A 21,465-nucleotide genomic window follows, 5' to 3' on the forward strand; every position below is an offset into this window, starting at 1 on the left:
ATTTTGGTTACTATTCAAAATATAAGTGTTTCTTCAAAATTTTAAATTTATTTTTTCTAGAACATATTTAGAAACACTACCCTTTAAAAAATATATAAATTTTATGTATTAATTAAATTTCTCATATGAATATAGGTTTTTGACATTTTCGACATTTTTGACGGTGAGGTTTTTGACGTGACGGTTTAAACCATGGTTTAAACTGTCAAAAACTGTCACATGTCAAAAACCTGCCAACCCTGCCCTTGTTACTTGCTCCCTGTTAGTTCATAGTTTAAAAAATATGATTCTAATGAAAACATCACATTAGTTCTTAGCTGGTGTTCCAGCAAATTAAGTTCAATTACATTTTACCAACAAATTAAAATGTGTCTTAATTTCATACAAAATAGAAATCTCAAATTTAAATCTTTATCATTTCGTTTATATATAATATAAAAATATAAGGAAAATGAGAACAATTTTATATCAAACTAAACTTATGCACAGAAAATTATAATCATATAATAAAATCAAATGAATCATCATCAAATGCGAGAAAATTAATCATTTACAAAGAAAACAAGAGATAAGTGCATTATTTACAATTAAATAGTTCATAATAAGTACTCATGAATGAATCAGATTTTGAAAAAGTATGTAATCTATCATAAGAAAAAAATTTTATTCCAAAATTATAATACATATATGAATAACAATTTTACATAATAGATTAAATAGATCCTTTATAGAAAAAATATTTAATTAAAGAAAGCGATAAAATTAAAAATATTAACAAACATTTTCATGTAAAATCATTGTTTTCAACTAACTTAAAAATTTTAGTTCCTTAGAAATAATGAGGGAAATTATCGGAAAGAGCAACTTCCCTTGTGATAAAATAATAATAAAAAAAACAGAGAAACATTTTTCATTCTCAAAATAAGAAAATATTATTCAAAATATTACTTGGGCTTTAGTGCCTGGGCGATTTCTTCTCAGGATACTAGACGTATCAGCCATCTTCATGTTTATGGTACGATGCTTGTTAAAGATGAATTGATCGAGGATACGTTTTGTACTTTAAGAGATCATTTATGAGTTCTAGAGTATACTTAAACTAATGCAGCTATTTTATATTTTTAATTTCACTACATTATATTTAAATTAACATTCCATCCTTAAAATACAATTCACTAATCATATATTGAAAATAGTTACACATAATATTTAACTCATTTCATTTCAAGGGCTTCTATTTAGTTCTTAAACTCTACACCAGAGGTTTGAGTTAGTATTTTTAATATTATTTATCATATTTAGCCAATAAATGAACATAAAATGCATTGATAAAACAAAATTTATAGTCCATAAGATTTTTAAACGACAAAAATTGGTTTGTTTAAGTCAAATTTCGATAATATAAATTATTTTTTGCAGAAGTTGGCAACAAGAAGCATTTAGTTTTGAGATCGTTCTTTAGTTTTTTTTTCGTCTGTTATGTTTTGTGTTTGATCAAGTTTGAATTGACTGTTGTGTTTGCATTCTATTTAGGATAGAGATGTTTATATTAATTACCTTTATTTAATTAAAATAAAAATATTTTTCATAAGTAAATCTGTCATATAGCATTTATTTGTCAGTAAGTATGAAAATTAATTTTGCTATTACTTTTGTAGAACAGACTGCTGATGAAAGATTTGCTTATGAGATAAACTTAATTGCAGTCTAAGTTTTTCTGCCCCCTTTAAAAACTAATTTTTTCTTGTCTTTTGAATTTATTCTTTTCCTGATAGAAATTTATTTTGTCTTTTTAGGGTACTTTTTATGTGATGTCAAGTAAAATGGATACGAGCGAAAGTCCAGAAGATAAAGATGAATCGTTTTATTTTAAGTTAGATACCTTACCACCTGAAATTTTCTTACATATATGTTCATTTTTAAGTGCAAAATATGTTATTAATGTTTTAAGTCAAGTTTGTGAGAAGTTTAAAGATATTATAGAAAATGAATCAACATGGAGGATGAGAATTTTTGAATCATGGCCTAATCGTTATCCTCTTGTACCAGGTGTGTGAATGTTTTATCCTTTTTTCAGGTATAACTGTTGATGAAAAGTAGTATTTTTCTTCGCAGTTGCGCCCATACTTTTTGTGGAATATATCAAATTTTATTAATGTATATAAAAAATATAGGTATTTTCTGTTTATAAATAATTGAATAAAATTAAGTCAGTTTTAAATCAAAAACGATATTCTTATTTTGAATTATTTTCTGATTTCGTCAAAATAATACTTTTAAATAGCAAGCTATTTAAAAGCATTATCTTTGTTTACATTTGAAATTAAAATGTAAATTTATATTTAGTCTACAATAATATTATAATTGCTATGCTTTAAGCATTATAATGATAAACACAACTTTTTAAGTGAGAAATTTTACTCCAAACTGTTCCTTAGTATTTTTTTTCCAGATAAATTAACTACTTTTCATAATTTCTTCTTGTTTAACAGGACAATATTTAAAAACATATTGCACTGGTGGAAACAGTGTTTTTCATTAAAAACGCTGTCCTGAACTTAAAAGTGAGAAATTTTACTCCAAACTGCTCCTTAGTATTTTTTTCCTGATAAATTAACTACTTTTCATAATTTCTTCTTGATAACAGGACAATATTTAAAAACATATTGCACTGATGGAAACAGTGTTTTTCATTAAAAATGCTCTCCTGAACTTAAAAATGTAACTTAGCATTATATTCTCCCAAGCCCTTCAATCAGAGCCGGATTATACCTTTCGTAGGCCCTAGGCACAGCCGTTTTTGGGCCCTTCCCCCACTCCTCCCCTCTTTTCAAAATATATGCTAAAATTTTCTTGCATATTTTTTTTTACATTTTTATTAATATGGATTTTAATTTACAAATTTGTTTATTGAACTTTATCTGCAATTCGACAGCATAATACAAGATTTCGTTGAATCCAAAAATTGCAAAAAAGTAATATATTAGATCATAAGATTCTGCAAAATAATTTATTACCGAAAAATATTATATTTTTATTTGTATGTTCATAATTTTGTGCAAAATACACCTGTTGTTTTTAAAGCTAAATTATTTTCGCCGATAAATTTTTTTCTCACAAGTTTTTCGTAGGCCCTAGGCACGTGCCTATAGGTTAATCCGGCCCTGCCTTCAATATTTAAACTTTATCTCCTTTTCAAGAAAAGGATTTCATCAATTGATGGGAATGCATGATATGAACTTTTTTTGCTTTATTTCTCAGAAAAAGTAATACATCAAGTTTTTGGAGAAAGAAGTTTTTTTTCTATTCATTAATTAATTATTTTTTTTTCTAATTTTATAAACCTTTAAGGAAAATGATGTGAAAAAATAAAAAATAGAAACTCTTTGAACTGAGAAAATAGAATATATTACTGAAAACAATCTTATTACAAATATTATACAATACCAAGTTCTATTGCCAGAGATCCATTTATAAGGACCATTTATTTTCTGGACCATTTTTTTAAAATCAAAATAAACAAGACTTTTTACTTTTCTTAATTTTTTTTTTGCTGTGTTCTTTGTTAGAAAAAAGTATTAATTAAAATTAAAAAATATATTTTTCTTTAATTTTCTTCTTGCTGCTTTTCTGAAAGCTAAACATTTATTTATTCTGTCACAATAAGCACACTAAAAGAGTTGTTGAATATATAAGAACAGAATTTGTATTATTTGAAATAAATATAAATATTTGGTAAGAAGAGAAAATAAATATTTGGTAAGAAGAATAAATTATGAAAATTAGCTAAGTTGAATATTAATAGTTTTCAAAAAGAACATCAGCAGATAGGATTTGTTTCTTTTAGATTATAGATATTTTCCTTAAAAAATTACTGAATTTTGTTGCTCATTTTAGATTTTTATTTATGTTTTATTAAATGAGATAAATTTACTTTAGGAATTTTTAAATGACTCATTTTTTTGAAATTATTTTTGCTTTATTATCTGCACTGCTATTTCTAAACATTATAATAGAAAAAGAAAAGGAAAAACCTATCTTTATTCATAAAAGAGAAAGTTCAAATTATCATCTTCTCACCTTTATTTTTTTTAATAATATATTTTATCATACTAAGCATTCTTTAGTTATTTAAATGTTATTCAGTCTATAAGAAACCATTGTTCTATGAAATTTATATTAATTATCATTATTTTTCTCTTCATTATTTTTTATTGAATAACGCATGTTTTGATGTTTATTTAGCTTCAGCACCTATTATCCATAAAAGTTTATTTTCCGGACTTGCCAAAGTCCCTATGAATCCGGATATGGGACTCTTTACTGTATTGTATTATTTAAAATTTGAATTCTCTATTTATTTATTACATAATAAATGGATGGAAAAATTTTCATCTTTATAAAATCTTCATTTTAAATAAAAATAATCTTTATAAAATCTTCATTCAATTTTTAAAAAAAAAAAAATTTATATTTTTCAAAAAGGTAAAGTAAAAAACAATTTTAAAATATTTATAGCTATAGCGATAAATTTTTTAAAAAAGTAGGTCATTTAAGTTTTAATGTGTGTTGTCAATAATCAAAAAAAATTTTATAAAATCTATCTTTATTAATATTATTTAGACCAGAAAAAAAGTATGGATAAAATTATTGTGGTCCTTGTAGATAATTAAATATTCTGACGTAAATACTGTTTTTAAGCAACTAAATTTATTAAAATATGTTCTTAAAAATAATTTTGTTTTTTAGCTCCAGCCGACTTTGATTGGAAAGAAGCTTGTATAGAGAGAGAAGACCATTATGATCTTTGGAAAAACAAAGCAGAGAATATGCATTTATATCATTTGAAAGATGCTCATTTTGGATCTGTGAATGTTGTCAGTTTGCTTGAGGTATTTCAATATAATTTTTATTTTAACTGCTTATTTCTAAGTATTGTAGTTATTTAAAACTTGTAATTCCTTTCAGCATTATATTTTAGAGACTTAATTCTTAAATATTACAAATAGTTTCCGTTTCTTTTTAAAAAATAAATTTTAAAAGTTGTTTAAAACTTGATTGTTTTTTTAAATTTTGATATTAACTACCTATTTATTGACTTGTTTTGTCGAGAAATATCTATGTGTATCTATGAAAAATATCTATCCATGAGCATGTCCAGAGGTGATTGTGCTCCAGAAAAAATCGGGACTTCCGGATTTTTCCCTAACTGCGCTCAAGAAGTTTCCGGAAATCTTAGGTCCAGAAGTTTTAAGAAATCATCGATCACATTTATGTATAAAAATTCTTGTATATTTAATTTGAAATATTAGAACTAGGCCATGGCACAGAATAGATCAAGATGGCAAAAACTTATTGGGACGGCCTTGGCCTGTCATAGGCTGTAGTGCCTAAGAAGAAGAACTAGAATTTATACTAGGCATCTTTCATTTGTAAATATTTTTTCTGGTAGAATAATAAATGTGATTAGAGATAAAAATAAACTTATACATAATTATTCATTTAAATTATGCTGTATATAATTTATTTAGATTTCAATGTTTTGAAAATATCAATGATTTAAATTTATAAAGACATTATGCTTATTTAATGATTTTACTCAAGAAATTTTCCGGATTTTTGAGTTGGACTCACAATCACCCCTGCATATCTATTTGTCTCACTCCGAGGGAGGAATCAGAATACTCTTATTTGTTAGAAAATCATTTAAAAGAGCACTTAAAAAGTAATATTAAGTAAAAGTAAATAAAAAAATATTTATATTATTAAAATTTTAGAAACATCTCCCTACTCAATATTCTAAAAGATGAAATCTATTAATATCTCTGCATTACTTTTAGGGTCAGGCTTGTTTTTTTGTTTAAGTTAACTCCATAGCTGTTGAAAGATGAGAATATTATGTTAACTTTTAGTCTGTATGAAAACTTTATTTCTACTCATGCTTGAAAGATTACAGGGTCAACAGGAAAAAAACAACTTTGTTTGGTTTCAGACTTTTATTTAAAACCTGGTTTTGTAATATAATTGATATTTTGATTAAATATTTATTTAAATAAATATTCTATCCTTTTTTAAAAAATATATTTAGACTTAATAAATTTGATACTGTTTTATGTCGCAGATATATCAAAAATTAATTTTTGCTTTTTTTTAAAAATTAATATTAAGACTGTTTAAATTGTAAATCTATTGTTGTACATAGTAAATCATTTACTGTGCAATCTAATTTAAAAGACAAATTCTTTTTTTTTTCAATTTGTGCTGTGTGATTTCGAATTTGAGTTGTGTAATACTGTGTATCTAATTTTTTTTATGTTTATAATTATAACTAAAGACTTTTGTTAAATTTCAGGAAGGTTCGATGTGTGCATCTGGGGGGAGAGATGGCGCTTTAAAATTATGGAGTATTTCAAGTTTAGAAGAAGAGACAAACCCTCGTGATTATCTTTCTTGTCTCATAAATTCAACTACTGGAGCTCATGGTAGTGTAAGTTACAATGAGGTTTTAATGTCAGATCTTGTGTGTACACAAATTGTATTTGCAGAACAATTCTGATGCAGCTCAAAGTCATACTTTAGTTGAGTTCTATACTAATACTGTATAGTTTTCAAAGTCTTAGTACATAAAGTAACTTTTTGTATTTTCTAGTTAATACTATATTTTGGTCTTCTAGTGGCCAATATTGCATTTATTAAGATTTTTGATATGCTTATTTTATATGTTACTCTAAATAGAGATGTTTTTGGCTGTGACAGTGTCATTCTGTGTAACTGATATGATTACTGTGAATGTGATGTATATGATACATTTTGACTGAAAAATATTCATTCTTTCATCTGAATTGCCAAAAATCAGAGCCTTTATATCAAAGGATTAAAACAAATTAATTTACAAAATCACAAAAAAGATGCTTTAACTATTCTGAGTAATAATACAGAAGTCAAAATAATCATTTCAAATAAGAATAGCTGAAAGTGGGGGGGTGTCAATGATTTATTATTATGATTATAATAGGTTGTGAATTGGGAGAATAAAAATAAAATCTTTCTTATTAAATTTTTTAAAAGTTTTGAAAAAACTTATTGTAATGTTTTTTAATGGTCTAATAATAACTTTTAAAAAGATAAATTAGAGAGGTGATTTACTGTTAGAATGCATTTGTGATAAGTATAAACCTTTTATTTCCTTATCAGTATGAGTTTCATATGGCATTGCATATAATTTATTGCAATCTTTAACTGCATTATTTGATACCAAAGAAGCATAAATACAGCGAATTTGTTTTGTCCTCTATTAAACAAGTAAATAAATTATTAATTATTTTAACAAGCATAAATTATGATTTGAAAACATTTAGCAAAATATGTATCAATAGAATGAAGCTGAAAGTGTTTTCACTAGTGCATACAAAAATCTATCAACTTAAATCCTAATAAGGAAAAAATACATATTAGTTGAATTTCAAATCTCTTTTTTTTTATTATTATTATTTGTAGTCAGTTTCAAAGACTTCACAATATGTTGTTGGATGTGGTTAATATTTTGACTACTACTTTTTTTTATACTCTTTTACGAGTTAGGAAAAAACCATCATCTCTATGGAGAGAGCCTGTTTCAATCTAAGTGCATGCCATATGGATGTCAAGCTCCCAGCACGAATGAATATCAACATCATCAATTCTTTAAACAACGTTACCCAGCCTACTTTTTGCTTGCTTTCTTAAATTGTGCAAAATGAGAAAACCTAAACTTATTAAATAATCAATTATCAAGTAATGAGAATTAATGAAATGATATCTAAAAATCATTACAATTGCTCATTAAAATTGCTGTTCATATAATAAATATCTTTAAGTTAGTGTAATCTTTAAATTATTTTATGTGTACATTTATTTAAATGTTTATGAACTCTTATTACATAAACCCTTAATGATTGTGAAATAATTATCTTCAATTTATTTTAGGCTTGGCTTTGGTCATTAACGTATGACAAATCAAATAAAACATTGTACAGTGGTGGATTTGATTGCAACATAAAAACTTGGGATTTAGAGAATCCATCTGTTGTACTTAGTACTCATAGGTATCTGTTTCTATTTGTATGCATTACTACAGTTTTTTTTTTCAGACTTTCTTAAGATATCTGTTTTATTTGTTGACTAATTCACTTGCTGTAAACAATTAAACAACTTCTGTGTAAAAACAAATCCCTTTCTAATGCGGTAATACTGTTTTTCTTCTAAATTGGCTTTGTGCAATTATCATGCTTACCGCTTATAAAAATCTAAATTGTTCTGAGAACTCTTGATTTTAAAAAATACCTCTCATTTTAATAAATCTACAGTTTTAAGTACCAAAAAGACTTTAACATTTTAAATTTGAACTTCATACTTTGTAATAAAAAATAACTTTGACAAAGTAAAAAATTTATTGCGAGCAGCTGCAAACTTATTTTGGAACATGTTATGATTCCATGGTCTTAAAAGCTTTTTGGCATCCAAAAATTAACCTTTCGACAGAATTCTGCTTTAGCACACAGAGCTAAATATGCTCTAGAAACTAGAAAAAGGCACATATTCTATACTTTCTTAAATCAGAAGAATGCCCACTTTATCCTTCATACTTATACCTATCTCTATTTGTTGGTCCTTAGAGACAAGAGTTAGGTCTACTCCTGTTAACCTGAGTTGGCCGTTGATTACAGTAATCGATTACAACTGTAATTGATTACAGATAATTACAGCTATGTAATCAATTACTTGTAATCACGATTACAAGTAATCAATTACTTGTAATCGTGATTACAACTTTCAAAAAATTTTGATTACAGCTGTAATCATGATTACAATTTTGATTACAGTAATCAATTACTTGTAATCACGATTACAAGTAATCAATTACTTGTAATCGTGATTACAACTTTCAAAAAATTTTGATTACAGCTGTAATCATGATTACAATTTTGATTACAGTAATCAATTACTTGTAATCACGATTACAAGTAATCAATTACTTGTAATCGTGATTACAACTTTCAAAAAATTTTGATTACAGCTGTAATCATGATTACAATTTTGATTACAGTAATCAATTACTTGTAATCATGATTACAAGTAATTGCGATTACAAGTAATCACAACAAAAACGATTACAAGTAATTATGATTACAAGTAATCAAAATATATGATTACATGTAATCATGATTACATGTAATTTGATTACATGTAATTGTGATTACTTGTAATCAAACTATACGATTACAAGTTATTACGATTGTATACTATAGTCAAATTTTTTATGTAAGTATTCATGTGTTTACATATTTTTATGTACATAGAATGTACGCACGCATGAACGTACAATTTGCGATTCCTATACATACAATGTATGCACAAACGTTGTTTGTACGTACAATATTCATAATTATATTGTAATATACTTAATGCAATGCGCATATGCTTAGTACATATAATTATGCATTTATGATACATGTACGCATGTATGTTAGTTTGTACAAAAAGGCAATGTTTTGTATCTTTGTATACATAGACAATGTATGTATGAACGTATATGAAAATAATGTTTATGCGTTTGCATGCTTTTATGTACTTAAGTGCATATATTGTATAAATTTACGATAATAGCACGTATATACAATGTACGTTTGTATATAAAATTGTACGTATTTGCGTACAATATGTAAAAATGTTATTTAAAGGTACAATATATGCACATAGTTGCGTAAATAAAATGCGTACATGTATACATGCATATTTATATGTACATCGATATATGTGCACGCAAAGTATGTACTTATGTACAACTTACGTATGTACTTGTATAACTACATACTTTGTTAATACTTATGCGCATGTAATGCATGGATGTACAAAAAAATAGTTATATGCACAATGTATGCATGTGCATACAACGTATACATGTACATAATTACAAGTAATGTACAAATACGTGCGTACATTTAAATATATGTAATTACAATATACACATACATTGTGCATACATTAAAAAAATTTATATGAGTAAAGTTATTAAAATTTGTTTTAAAATTATTCTAAGGTATATGAAACTCGACCTCATATTTTTTAGAAAGCAAACGATAATTTTATTTGGAATTTCTAAATATTAATTCCACACATAAAATTTACCGTTTTTCTTACCATTTAAAAAATTTCTATGAATCATGCATTATGTTATAAAAAAAATAAATCTGTATTGTCAAACATTTCATGAAAATACCTGAAAATAATTTTTTATTCAGAGAATTTCAAAATGATATAGAACAATTAAAGCTGAAAACTAAATTTAAATATCGTTTGATTTTGTCATTTAACTTGCTTGAGTCATTAAAAGTTAACTTACATGCATTTTATTTATTGCATTGTACACATATTTAGACATAAATGTAATGTACATATGTATACGTGTAATGTATGTACGCATGTACAATGTATGTACATACATTCATGTATTGTACGTGCATATATAGTACATATGGATATGCATACATGGAACATACGTGTATTGTACATGTGTGGATACATTCATTGTACATATATACATTGCACCATATGCATAGATAGGGATAGCATGCATGTACACATGTAAAATTTGTACGAAAGAATTATGCCCAATATATTTATGCACATACGTACTGTATATGTACACACATATGTACATTATATGAACATTATATGTTCATTTCATCATATGTACATTATATGAATATACATCTGTACGCTATATGTATATACATCTGTACGCTATATGTATATACATCTGTACAATATATGCATCTCAAATGTGTGTATGTACGTACGTTATGCATGTCGAATGCATGTATGAATATATGTGAAATATAAATACGCCCAATGTACGTACAATAGTTCACAAATGTATTATGCATATTTGGATACTTACATTGAGCATGAACATATTATGTACATGTACATAAATACACTGGACATGCATATCATGTACATGTATACATACATATATTGTACATCCTACAGATATACCTATATTGTACATGCATACATATATTGTACTGTTCATAAATAAATTGCACATACATGCATGGGACATACATTGTACAGACAATGTATGTATGTTCGTACAAACACAAGTACTTGTATATACATGCGTACATGAACATAGATATACATTTTACATACACAAATATTTGCATAAAATGCATATATTCATTGTGTATAAATGTACATGCCTACATTGTTTGCACATACATACGTAATTATTATCTATATACATACGTACATATATTTTATACCTACAATATAAGTGTATGTACATGTGTGTGATACTAAAATGTCTGAACATATGCACTAGATAAAATCATATGTACATACATTTCAGTTACATTCATTTGTACGTATACAAATACGTACAAAATGCAGTACATGTTAATACGTGCAAAATGTATCATTATAAAATACATTCTACTATCTACTGTAAAATATAATCATTTATAAGAATACAATAGTCTTGTAATCGTGTAATTAGATTACATGTAATCATAATTACATGTAATCAAATTACATGTAATCAAATTACATGTAATCATATATTTTGATTACTTGTAATCATAATTACTTGTAATCGTTTTTGTTGTGATTACTTGTAATCGCAATTACTTGGAATCATGATTACAAGTAATTGATTACTGTAATCAATATTGTAATCATGATTACAGCTGTAATCAAAATATTTGAAAATTGTAATCATGATTACAAGTAATTGATTACTGTAATCAAAAAATGTAATCGATTACATTTTTGGCCAACTCTGCTGTTAACACACATGTTTCTAAAGCTTGAATAAAATTCCATATTAATTTTTATTTCACCTGTTTTTATTTATGTTTGCCAATTTAATGAAGTAAGTGCTTGTTTGATTTTCACAAAGGTATTTAAGAAATTGGCCCATTCTTATTTGAGTTAATTTTAAAAGTTCGTGAATGTTTGCTCACCTATATGTTACCTGAACTTTTTTTTTTTTTTTGGCATAAAGTATCATGAACAGAACAAACCTATTTATTAAAAGAAAACTTTTCTTAACACCCAAAGGGATACAAATCAGTCCTGTATGTATAAAAAAGGATATTGAATACCTTCTTTAATTTATTTTCATTATATTCCAGCTCCTTTTATCTCTCTATTGATTGTTTAACTATAATCTTTTAATGTCACCAAGAAATGCTAACACCTTTATCCTCGTTCCTCTTATTTCTTGGTTACTGAAACTTCTTAGCTCCTGTTTATAAATTAAAAGAAGAAAATTTTGAATTATAGAGGATATAATGGACCAAGAAATAAAAGTCTGATCTTTTTATTTGTAGATATTATTTATAAAAAGCTGACAGAGATTTGTTGAAGGATGGCTTTGAAAGTGACTTATGTTATAATCTAGTGACTCTATTCGAAGCTAAAAAACAAGTTCAGTTACCATGTTTTTCATACCGGGCTGAATTGGCATTTACTTACTGCATAAATATTAATTGTGTTAGTGCAGTGTGTTGTAAATTTCAGCCTTTTTCTAAAAACATTTATTGTTCATATTATTTGAAGAGGATTGGTGGAAAAAGAAGCTCAGTTCATGTGTTTATCTTGTTCTAAACACAGTTTTGGCAGTATAAAGCTAATAAAATTAAAAGTCTATCAAATTGTTGGAAAAAAAATCTTTAAGTATTTTAAACTCATTTTTATTGCATTTTTTAGTTTATTTTCTTTTTTATCTATTTATTCTTAATTTATTTATTTGTTTTATTTTTAATTGTTAAAAAATTAGTCAAAGTCTGTTTTATCCTATCTGGAATCAGTTTTTCCATTAAAGAAATTTTGCTAAAAAAATTTCTTAATTTCTTAAAATTTCTTTAAAAAAAAGTTTGTTTTTTTTAATTTTCAAAAAGTCTAATTTGCCTTATAAATAAAGTAAAAAATGTGCCTTAATTAATAGAAACTTCGTTTTTAAACCCACAAAGCCAGCAGCATTAGTTCAATTTTATAAATAATTAGTCACTTGCCATATCAGCCATTAATCATTCTCTGGAGTATTTACCATGAAAATTTTGAGTGAAAATAAAAATTTCTAAAAATTATTTTCAATGCATGGATGCTTTTCTTAATTATTATTTAAAGCTCTAAGCTTCATTTTCATGTAATTTTCATTTTATTGACAAAAAAATTATTCTTAATTTTTTAAATTTTCTTATTTTAGTCTTTCATCCCCTATTTTGTGTCTGGCATACTCTGACAATAATTTAACATCTGGATGCTATGGACGTAGTGTAAGCCTATTCGATCCCAGAACTAATCTTCAACCAGTTTGGCAGCATATACATCATCAAAGACCAGTTATCTGTATAGTTACTGATGATAAGCATGTAATATCTGGAAGTGAAGACAAGAGTATTATTGTGTATGACAAATCAGCTCGTAAAGTTTTGAAGACCATAAATGTAAGTAATGTATATTAAACTTTTTATTATGTGACAATTTCAAAAAACAATTTCTTACATTTTCAGTTTATTTCAAATTACTAAGTAGACATGGTGCATGGTGTTTTTTAAAAGTGCTTAAAGGTGCTTATTTTCGATTTTCATTATTTAAAAGCCCTTAAAAGTGCTTTGCCCATTGGGTGTTTTTAATAAGTGCTTAATTTTTCCTTTTCGAAAATGAGAAATTTTTTCTTTACAATGTCGATTTAAGCCACTTATTGTGCAAAACCGTGCTTTTCACATTGTTCTATTTAACATTATTTGCAATTCATTCAGCAATCTATTTCAACGTACCATTGGCCCATAGCATATGAAAGCACCAATCATTTTACATGTTTGATGAAATACTTTTGAGTCCGTATGTGCTTCTACTGAACTGATTTCGGTGAGGTTATTGCCTTCTCGCGTGTAACTCTGGTGCATTTTACAAGATATTCTCAATTTCAGACTTCATTTCCCACCCTCTGATATCGAACCGAAAAATCTCTTGATCATTTTATAATAGCTAATATAATCAAGAAAAGAGTTCTTTGTCAGAAACTGGTTATTTTCTCATGATCATCTAAGTCTTTGAAAATTAATTTTGCAATTTTTTTTAATGTATATAGTGAAAAATATTTTTTGAGTGCTTAAAAAGTACTTAAAAGGTGCTTATTTTTTGTTGAAAGATTTGGTTACGCACCCTGGTAGATTTAAAGGACTATTTTTTCAAAATATCAGTCATTGGGTATAAAGTAAAAAAGACAGAGAAAAAGAGTAAAGAGGGTTATTATTATTATTTTGAACTTACATGGTTTTATTGTTAAAGTAAGCTTTAAAAATAACATTTACTCTAAAATCTAATTAAGAAAACTTAAATAAGCATTTAAAATTATTAAGTTTTTGTTCTTACAGTGTAAAATTAACTATCTAATTCCTGTTGATCCATAAATCAGTTTCTCATTGCAGCAGCAGCAGGTATCTAGCTATACATAAGCTTATTTTATTAGTGGCACATCAACAAACGACATTGTTAAAACATTGTAATGACATATTAGGAATATTAAATAGATTCATATATCTTGATTGTCATTAGCATAAAAATAATTAAAAGTTTTAAAAGTGCCAGGTAAAGGTAGGTTAATAAAGAAATAATTTGACTATCACAAGCATTTAATGAGCATGAATCAGATGTTACCCAATACCCGCTCTTCTTTTTTTTAGAACTTTGTGTATATTGTATTTATTGTAAACACTATTTTGTGATTCAAAGATACTGGGGAAAAAGTTACAAATATGTTTCTTGTTAAATTAACGGTTTAAGCTTTATGTTCTTCTATCCATTAAACATGTTTGCTTTTGTTCTTTGTCTTTATGTTCTTCTATTCATTATGCATGTTTCTAAAATTCATTAAACGTGTTTGCTTTTTTGAGTTCTCATCATTTTTCAAACCAAAGTCACACTAACAAACTTGCACAAAGAACTTCCTGACTTTTGAAAGCTTTTGACTAATTAATTTTTTTCTAATATTGTTCTGTTATAGAATATTCAATGTAAGTTCAATTCAATGTAAAACAAATTAAAAATAAGAATGTAAAAAAACTTAAATTGAAACTCAGATTATAAAGATATAAATATACTTTTGACTATGTATAAATTATTGGTATTGCATAATTAATAATATTATAATGTTAAATTTTTAATCGTGTATGTTTAAAAATAATGTTTTATGCTAATGTTTTTCATTTTTTCCAGCTTGAAGGTTTTCCTCTATCAATGTCATACGAATATGGACAGCTACTTGTTGGTGATGTTTTAGGCTCTATCCATGTCATTGATCCTGTCAGTGGAAATTTTGATCTATTGAAAGTAGGTTATTCTTCATTAATTTTATTACTCTGTTTTTTATTAACACTTTTTTTTATGTATGTAAGAGTCGATTTGCACACACCCTAACTAGGCTTGCTTAAATTTCTACTGTAACTTTGGGGCTGATGACTATGCAAGTTTCAATCATTTCCCGATTGCTTCTTGTTAGATGTATTTTATTTTATGACCGCCGTTGAATAGTCGACCCAATTTTTGGGTTTACGACTACTAATGTTCAACTCCGTAGCCTTGTAATTTTGAACCAATCCAGAAGACAAGGAAACTCCTGGATCGGTACCCCCAGAGGTATTGATTTGTTATGGGAACGTGGAGGACTTTGAGACTCGACAGATTTAACGTGCATCAGTTACCATTTACTACACGGGGAGTCTTCGACCGGCGGGGACCGAACCCACGAACTCTTGGACATGGGCCCGGCACCCCACTGACCTGGCTATCCCGGCCTAGTAGCGACAATTTAATTTTACATAGATAAACTAGCAGCGTTACATTACAGACTCAAAGGATGGAATGTTAGATGTATTGTGATATTGTGAAAATGTATTGTCAATCTTATTTACAACCACTTTCTCATTAGTTAGAGCACTCTAATTTTAAATTGAGCTTTGTGCTAGTTGAAAATACAAGTTTCAAATGTTTTCTAACTGCAACAAGAATTTAGCATCATTTTGTTACTAAATAAAATTTATTCTCACTCAAACTTTTGCTCACTTTCTATTTGAAAGTAGAGTGATTTAATCTCCCTAGGAAACACTGTTCACAATACATGTTTCAATCATTTTCTGATGGCTACAAGCAGAAAATTTCTGTACTCAAGTTTTTAACTACTTTCAAACTAATTAGAGTGTTCAAATTTCAACAATAAATACAATATGTTGTAATATTTTAATTTCTAACAAAATTTATTTTAAAAGCACTTTTTGTCTATTTTTCAACAAGTTTAAACTAATGGGCACAAGACTAAAAAGAGAATATTACATTAAAATTCAAATTTTAAAAACTGCATTTTTCAAGTAGACTAAAAAAGAGAAAATAATTCTATTTCATTAAACCTAAAATGAAGAATGTATAATTTTATGATAACTTCTATCACCACCAAAAAATATCTCCACTTTTTTTCGAAAGTGATAGAACTTTTATTTTTGTTTATGGATGTGACAGAAAATGTAACTATTTTCTCCTTTTAAAACAACATGAAAAACATAGTGTTTAAAAATTTTATTTGCTATAGTTTCTTATTCTTTATTATTTTAGTGTGCTGATATATTTTTCTCATAGCTTATTTTTATCATGGTTATTCTTATGGTAAATAAGATTCAGTAAAGAAATCCCTATAAAAATTTTAAGTTTTTAGTAAAATATTAATTCCTTTAAAGAATTAGAAAAATTTGAGATTTTTAATAATGGTAAATTTATCTTTTAATTTTGTATATCTAAATGTGATCTGAAGCAGCACTCACAATAATATCTTTATAAATTTCCTTATTGTCTTGCTGCTTTACAATTTTTTGTTTGATATCTTGCTTAATTTTTCATTATTTTATTTGAGTGTAAAAATGTCCTTTCTTTTTTCTTTAATAGAGTTACGAAAGTGGTCACAAAACAAAAATAACTGGAATTCAACATTCTTTAGGATCAGTTATGACATGTTCAACTGATAAAACTATTCGAGTTTTGGAACCTAGTGAAAATCCATCTATAATTACGGTTTTAAATGTTGGCTCAGAAGTATCCAAAGTATGTACAAATAACATAAAGCATTATTACCTATCTACAAATAATGTTGTTAAAGTTTGATTAAATCATATTTTAAAAATTATTTTGTTTTTCAAAATTATTTATTTTAAGTCCAATTAGTATTCGATTTTATAATACAGCTCTGATAATGCACATTTATTTAGCAATCTTTGTTTAAAAAATAAACAAGTTTTGTTTTGTATTTTAGCTATTACAGAATTTATATATATATATGACGAGCTAAAGTAATGCACGCAAAATAATGAATTCCAGTAGAAATTTAAGATAACTAATATTTTTGAAATAATATTATATTTTTTAACTTATTGAATTATTATTGTTTTTATTTAATAGCAAAATAATTAGTTAATTTTTTCTTTCTTACTTCTTTTTCTAAAGTCTCTTTCAATTTAGATTTTTTTGAAATATTGTTATTTTTATGTTATGTTATTTTTTTGTGTTATACAAAATAAGAGAGATACATAAAAATTTAAAAAATGTAGAAATAATGCAGGCGAGTGTCACAAAGTTTGTATTTTATGGTTTTATCATGATTTAAAAGTCTTAATAATTAAGAATATTTTTACTCATTTTATTATCTGTATTTTACTCAAAAGAGATAGGAACATAATAATATTCAATACTAATATACTGTTATATATAATATACTGTCAATAATATACTGCCAATAATATACTGTTAGTAGAGAATCCGTTATCCAGAAATCAGAAAACCAGAACAAAATTCAACATATTTTCCCGCCATTTTTTAAAAAAAAAAAATTTTTTTAATTTTTCCTAATAAGATTTTAGGATTTTTCTGTCTTTTTTGAAAGATGTTTACCTTACCATCATTTTGGAAATAATCATTAGTGTCATCGTTTTTTCTTCTTTTTAAGATTATTTCCAAATATTAATTTTTTTAGTTGGGTTTAACAATAAAAAAAACGGCTTTTTGTAGTGATTCACAAAACCGGAAAAATCAGTTGTCCGGAATAGCAATGGTCCCGATCGTTCCGGATAATCGGTTCCCTACTGTAATATTCAATATTCTCTCAAACTTCATAACTGTTTTACTACATTTGAGTAAAGCATATGTTCCAAATTCTTAATTTTTCTCATTTAAAAAAAAAAAAAAAAAAATGATGCAGCGCTTTCTTAAAAAAAGTTACATATTTCAGTCAAATATTTTTGGGAAATTATTTAATATGTTCTTAATACATTTACATTACTTATTAGTAAAAACAGACAATAAAATTAGTTGAAACCAACAGTTTAGCTTAAAATTTTACAAAAAGTACCTTTTTGAGATATTAAGTAATATTATTTATATTTTCCACAGTAAAATATAATAAAAAACAACTTTGAGTAATTACAAATCCAAATGAAAAACTTGTTTTTTTTTTTCGTTCCATCCTGTTAGGTTCCATCTCATGCTAGACTTAAATATTTAACATCTAACCTGATATTAAAATAATATATAAATGTAAAAAAATAATTTAAATAATTTTCCAATTTGCAGACATATGGGGAAAGTTAGTCTGAAAAACCTTCTAGCATTTTTAATTTTTGCAAATATTAAAATTTCCATTAGTTACACAAATAAATAAATGTCTCATCTTTTGATGTAACTTTTTTTTAAAGTAAAGCACACTAAAATCAGCTAATAGGCTTTAATGGTTAAATTTGCATAATCATGCGATTTTTGTTCTATAAGTGTTGATTACTGTATATTCTATATATTTTTAAAAATCAATCTATGAAGTCTGAAGATAATGAGTGATTGACTACACCCAATACTCTTTTTATCAATAAAAAAAATCTGTGCAAAATAAAACTCTCGTTGTATGTAAGAAAATCTTGAAAAATATCTTGCTGAATGACAATGTAGGATTAAAAAGATGTATCAAAAAGGGATATCCAAATGTATAAGCAGTTTATTATTTAAAAAATATAACCATCTTGCTAATACCTCTTTTTATATTTTCTTTAGATATCTGCTTATAAAACAACATTAGCTAGTGCTAATACTGATGATTCCATTTCAATATGGTTACCTAAAGAAGAAGAAGAACTATGAAGTATTAATGTTCTTCTACTTATTATGACTGTTTTCTGAGTCTTTTTAACTGGTCTCACTTTTCCATAAAAACTTATTTCACTTATTTAACAATGTGTGAAAATCACACAAAATAATGAAAGAAATCGATGTTTTCTGTGTAACATTATTTCTTTCTGATACTTCCAATTTTATTTATCTAAAGTTTTTAAACACTGTGATTGTACAATTCTTTTGTACATTACTTATATAAATAATTCAAATCTATATTATTATTTAACATTTTTTTACACCTAGTTTGCTTATTGTGATATTTATATGCTTGAAGTTTGTGTTATAACTTTCATTTTTTATTTTAACATAGTTTACTCGAGGCAATATTTTAAGTGGTGGTCACTGTTTTGGATATACAAATAGTTATCTGTGATTCTCTAGTAAATAAATTTGGATCAATATATTTGGATTCAGAATAAACCTTACTTACGGATTGCAAAGCATGCAATTTTTGTTAATCATTTTTCAAAATTAATTATTAAAACAAAAATGAGTGGTTTCAAAATCACTAATAAAGAAACAATATTTTTAGTGTTTGTATCAATAATTTAAAAATTTTATGCATTTTACATTTTTTTAAATGATTCTTAGTTCAAAATGAAATGTGCTTTTTTTTTGTTGTAAAAATGGTTTGTTCTTTCCGGGAAAGATTTATTATACAGTAAAGCAATTTTTATATGTCTTTCAGAGAACCGATGTGGTTCGACGTATAAATTTTACAACCTATAACTGAAAAGTAAACAATAAATTGAAATTTTTCATAAAAATAATTCTAATAACTTACTAGCATTGTTAATTTTGCACTTAATATTATTAATATAAAAAACAATTGAGAAAGTAATTAAAATAAAACTTGTTATCTTTTAATAAAATTGTTTTACTATTGTTTTGATTTATAAAAATACTTGCAAATCTGTGCTCAGAGACATTTTACAAATGAAGTTCTTTTTGAAGAAAAAATGCAAACTGTATTGTCAGTACAAAACTGTATTGTCAGTTTTTCCTATTGTTGTGTTACTTTTTACTCTTCTGAAGTTGGAAGGAGAAATTCCTTTTCAGTACCTCACTTAGAAATTCTGGAATCCAGGCCAAATATTTATATACTTCACAAAAAAGGCAGGAAAAAACAACGCATAAATGATAATTTATGTTTGTACCTATTATATAAATGATAATTTATGTTTGTACCTATTATGTAAATGATAATTTATGTTTTATAAATGAACTATTTTAACATTGCTTTGAAAATGAAGTGGGACTGCAAGAGATGACACTTATACAAAAAACGTATAAAAAAAGACTTTACTGTATTTCAAAATTTCGTTGTTAAAAATGTTTTGTTTTACAAAAATGGATTAGACATTGTTTGTGAACGCAATTTAATAATTTTATTTTAACTAAATTTTTTTAACTTTTTTGTCGTAAGTTTCAAGTTTTACTTACAGAAACATATTTTTATTAGAGCATTATATATTTTTTTAAACATAAAATAAATACAAATGTACTTTACTTCAAGAAAAATGCTTATAAAATATAACTTTATGGTGCACATCTTTAAAGAATTTTATGTTCTACATTCCAGTCTTCAAGACTAAATATTTAATTTAATTCCCTGCTTTCTTGAGCATTTATTTGCATTTTATTATGTGTTGATAATAAACACTTTGTACTTGAAAATTTGATATAATTTATCTAAAATAAAGAATATTTATTTCCAGTTGTTTTATCCAATTTTTTTTAATGTTGGTTTACTTTGTTAGTTTAAATAAACAAGAAATTTTAATATAAAATATGTTTCCTTCCGTGAATTGTTATCAAATATGTAAATTTTTACTAAGAAAATCTATTTAATTACTCCATAAGTGTTAATGTATGAAAAAGTGATAGTTTGCTTTGGAATACTGAAACTTTTTTTCCCTTAGAATTTTATACTAATAAAGTGGTTAAATGAGCAATGATTGCAATTTTTTTTCTAAAAGGTTTTATTTTTTTAAATATAATCTCATGCAAAAAGCATCAAAGTTTTGTTGAATTGGTTATCTATTTTTTATTAATGCATTAGGTGTCCAACTATCCAATCTAATTTGGCAGAGAGATAGGACGGATAGCAAAAAAGCTGGAAAGGCTGCAGTTCCATTTCCTACCTCCTCTCCCATGTAATTAAAAATACATATTATACATCTTAAGATAAACGATTAACGCACAGAAACTTAC

The 21,465-nt window shown here is 25.8% G+C and overlaps 2 protein-coding genes across 2 annotated transcripts in view; one reads left to right on the forward strand and one right to left on the reverse strand.

Moving 5' to 3' along the window:
- The window catches only part of LOC107454959 (MOB kinase activator 4), a 12,797-nt gene extending 11,403 nt beyond the window's left edge, over positions 1-1,394 (reverse strand). Inside the window, exon 1 of the mRNA XM_016072327.3 lies at positions 949-1,394. Coding sequence (XP_015927813.1) covers positions 949-1,008 — 60 coding nt within the window. The 5' untranslated portion in view covers positions 1,009-1,394. The remainder of the gene's footprint in view (positions 1-948) is intronic.
- Positions 1,395-1,447: 53 nt separating this feature from the next.
- Positions 1,448-20,968, forward strand: LOC107454958 (F-box/WD repeat-containing protein 9). Its single transcript, XM_016072326.3, has 9 exons — positions 1,448-1,621; positions 1,797-2,049; positions 4,750-4,892; positions 6,353-6,487; positions 7,966-8,084; positions 13,253-13,493; positions 15,268-15,381; positions 16,984-17,139; positions 19,132-20,968. Exons 2-9 carry the CDS (start codon positions 1,812-1,814, stop codon positions 19,216-19,218), a joined length of 1,233 nt encoding a protein of 410 aa, XP_015927812.1. The 5' UTR covers positions 1,448-1,621; positions 1,797-1,811; the 3' UTR covers positions 19,219-20,968.
- The last annotated feature ends 497 nt before the right edge of the window (positions 20,969-21,465 follow it).

The sequence above is a fragment of the Parasteatoda tepidariorum genome, chromosome 2, assembly GCF_043381705.1.
Source record: "Parasteatoda tepidariorum isolate YZ-2023 chromosome 2, CAS_Ptep_4.0, whole genome shotgun sequence".
In the NCBI taxonomy this organism is placed as follows: Eukaryota; Metazoa; Arthropoda; class Arachnida; order Araneae; family Theridiidae; genus Parasteatoda; species Parasteatoda tepidariorum.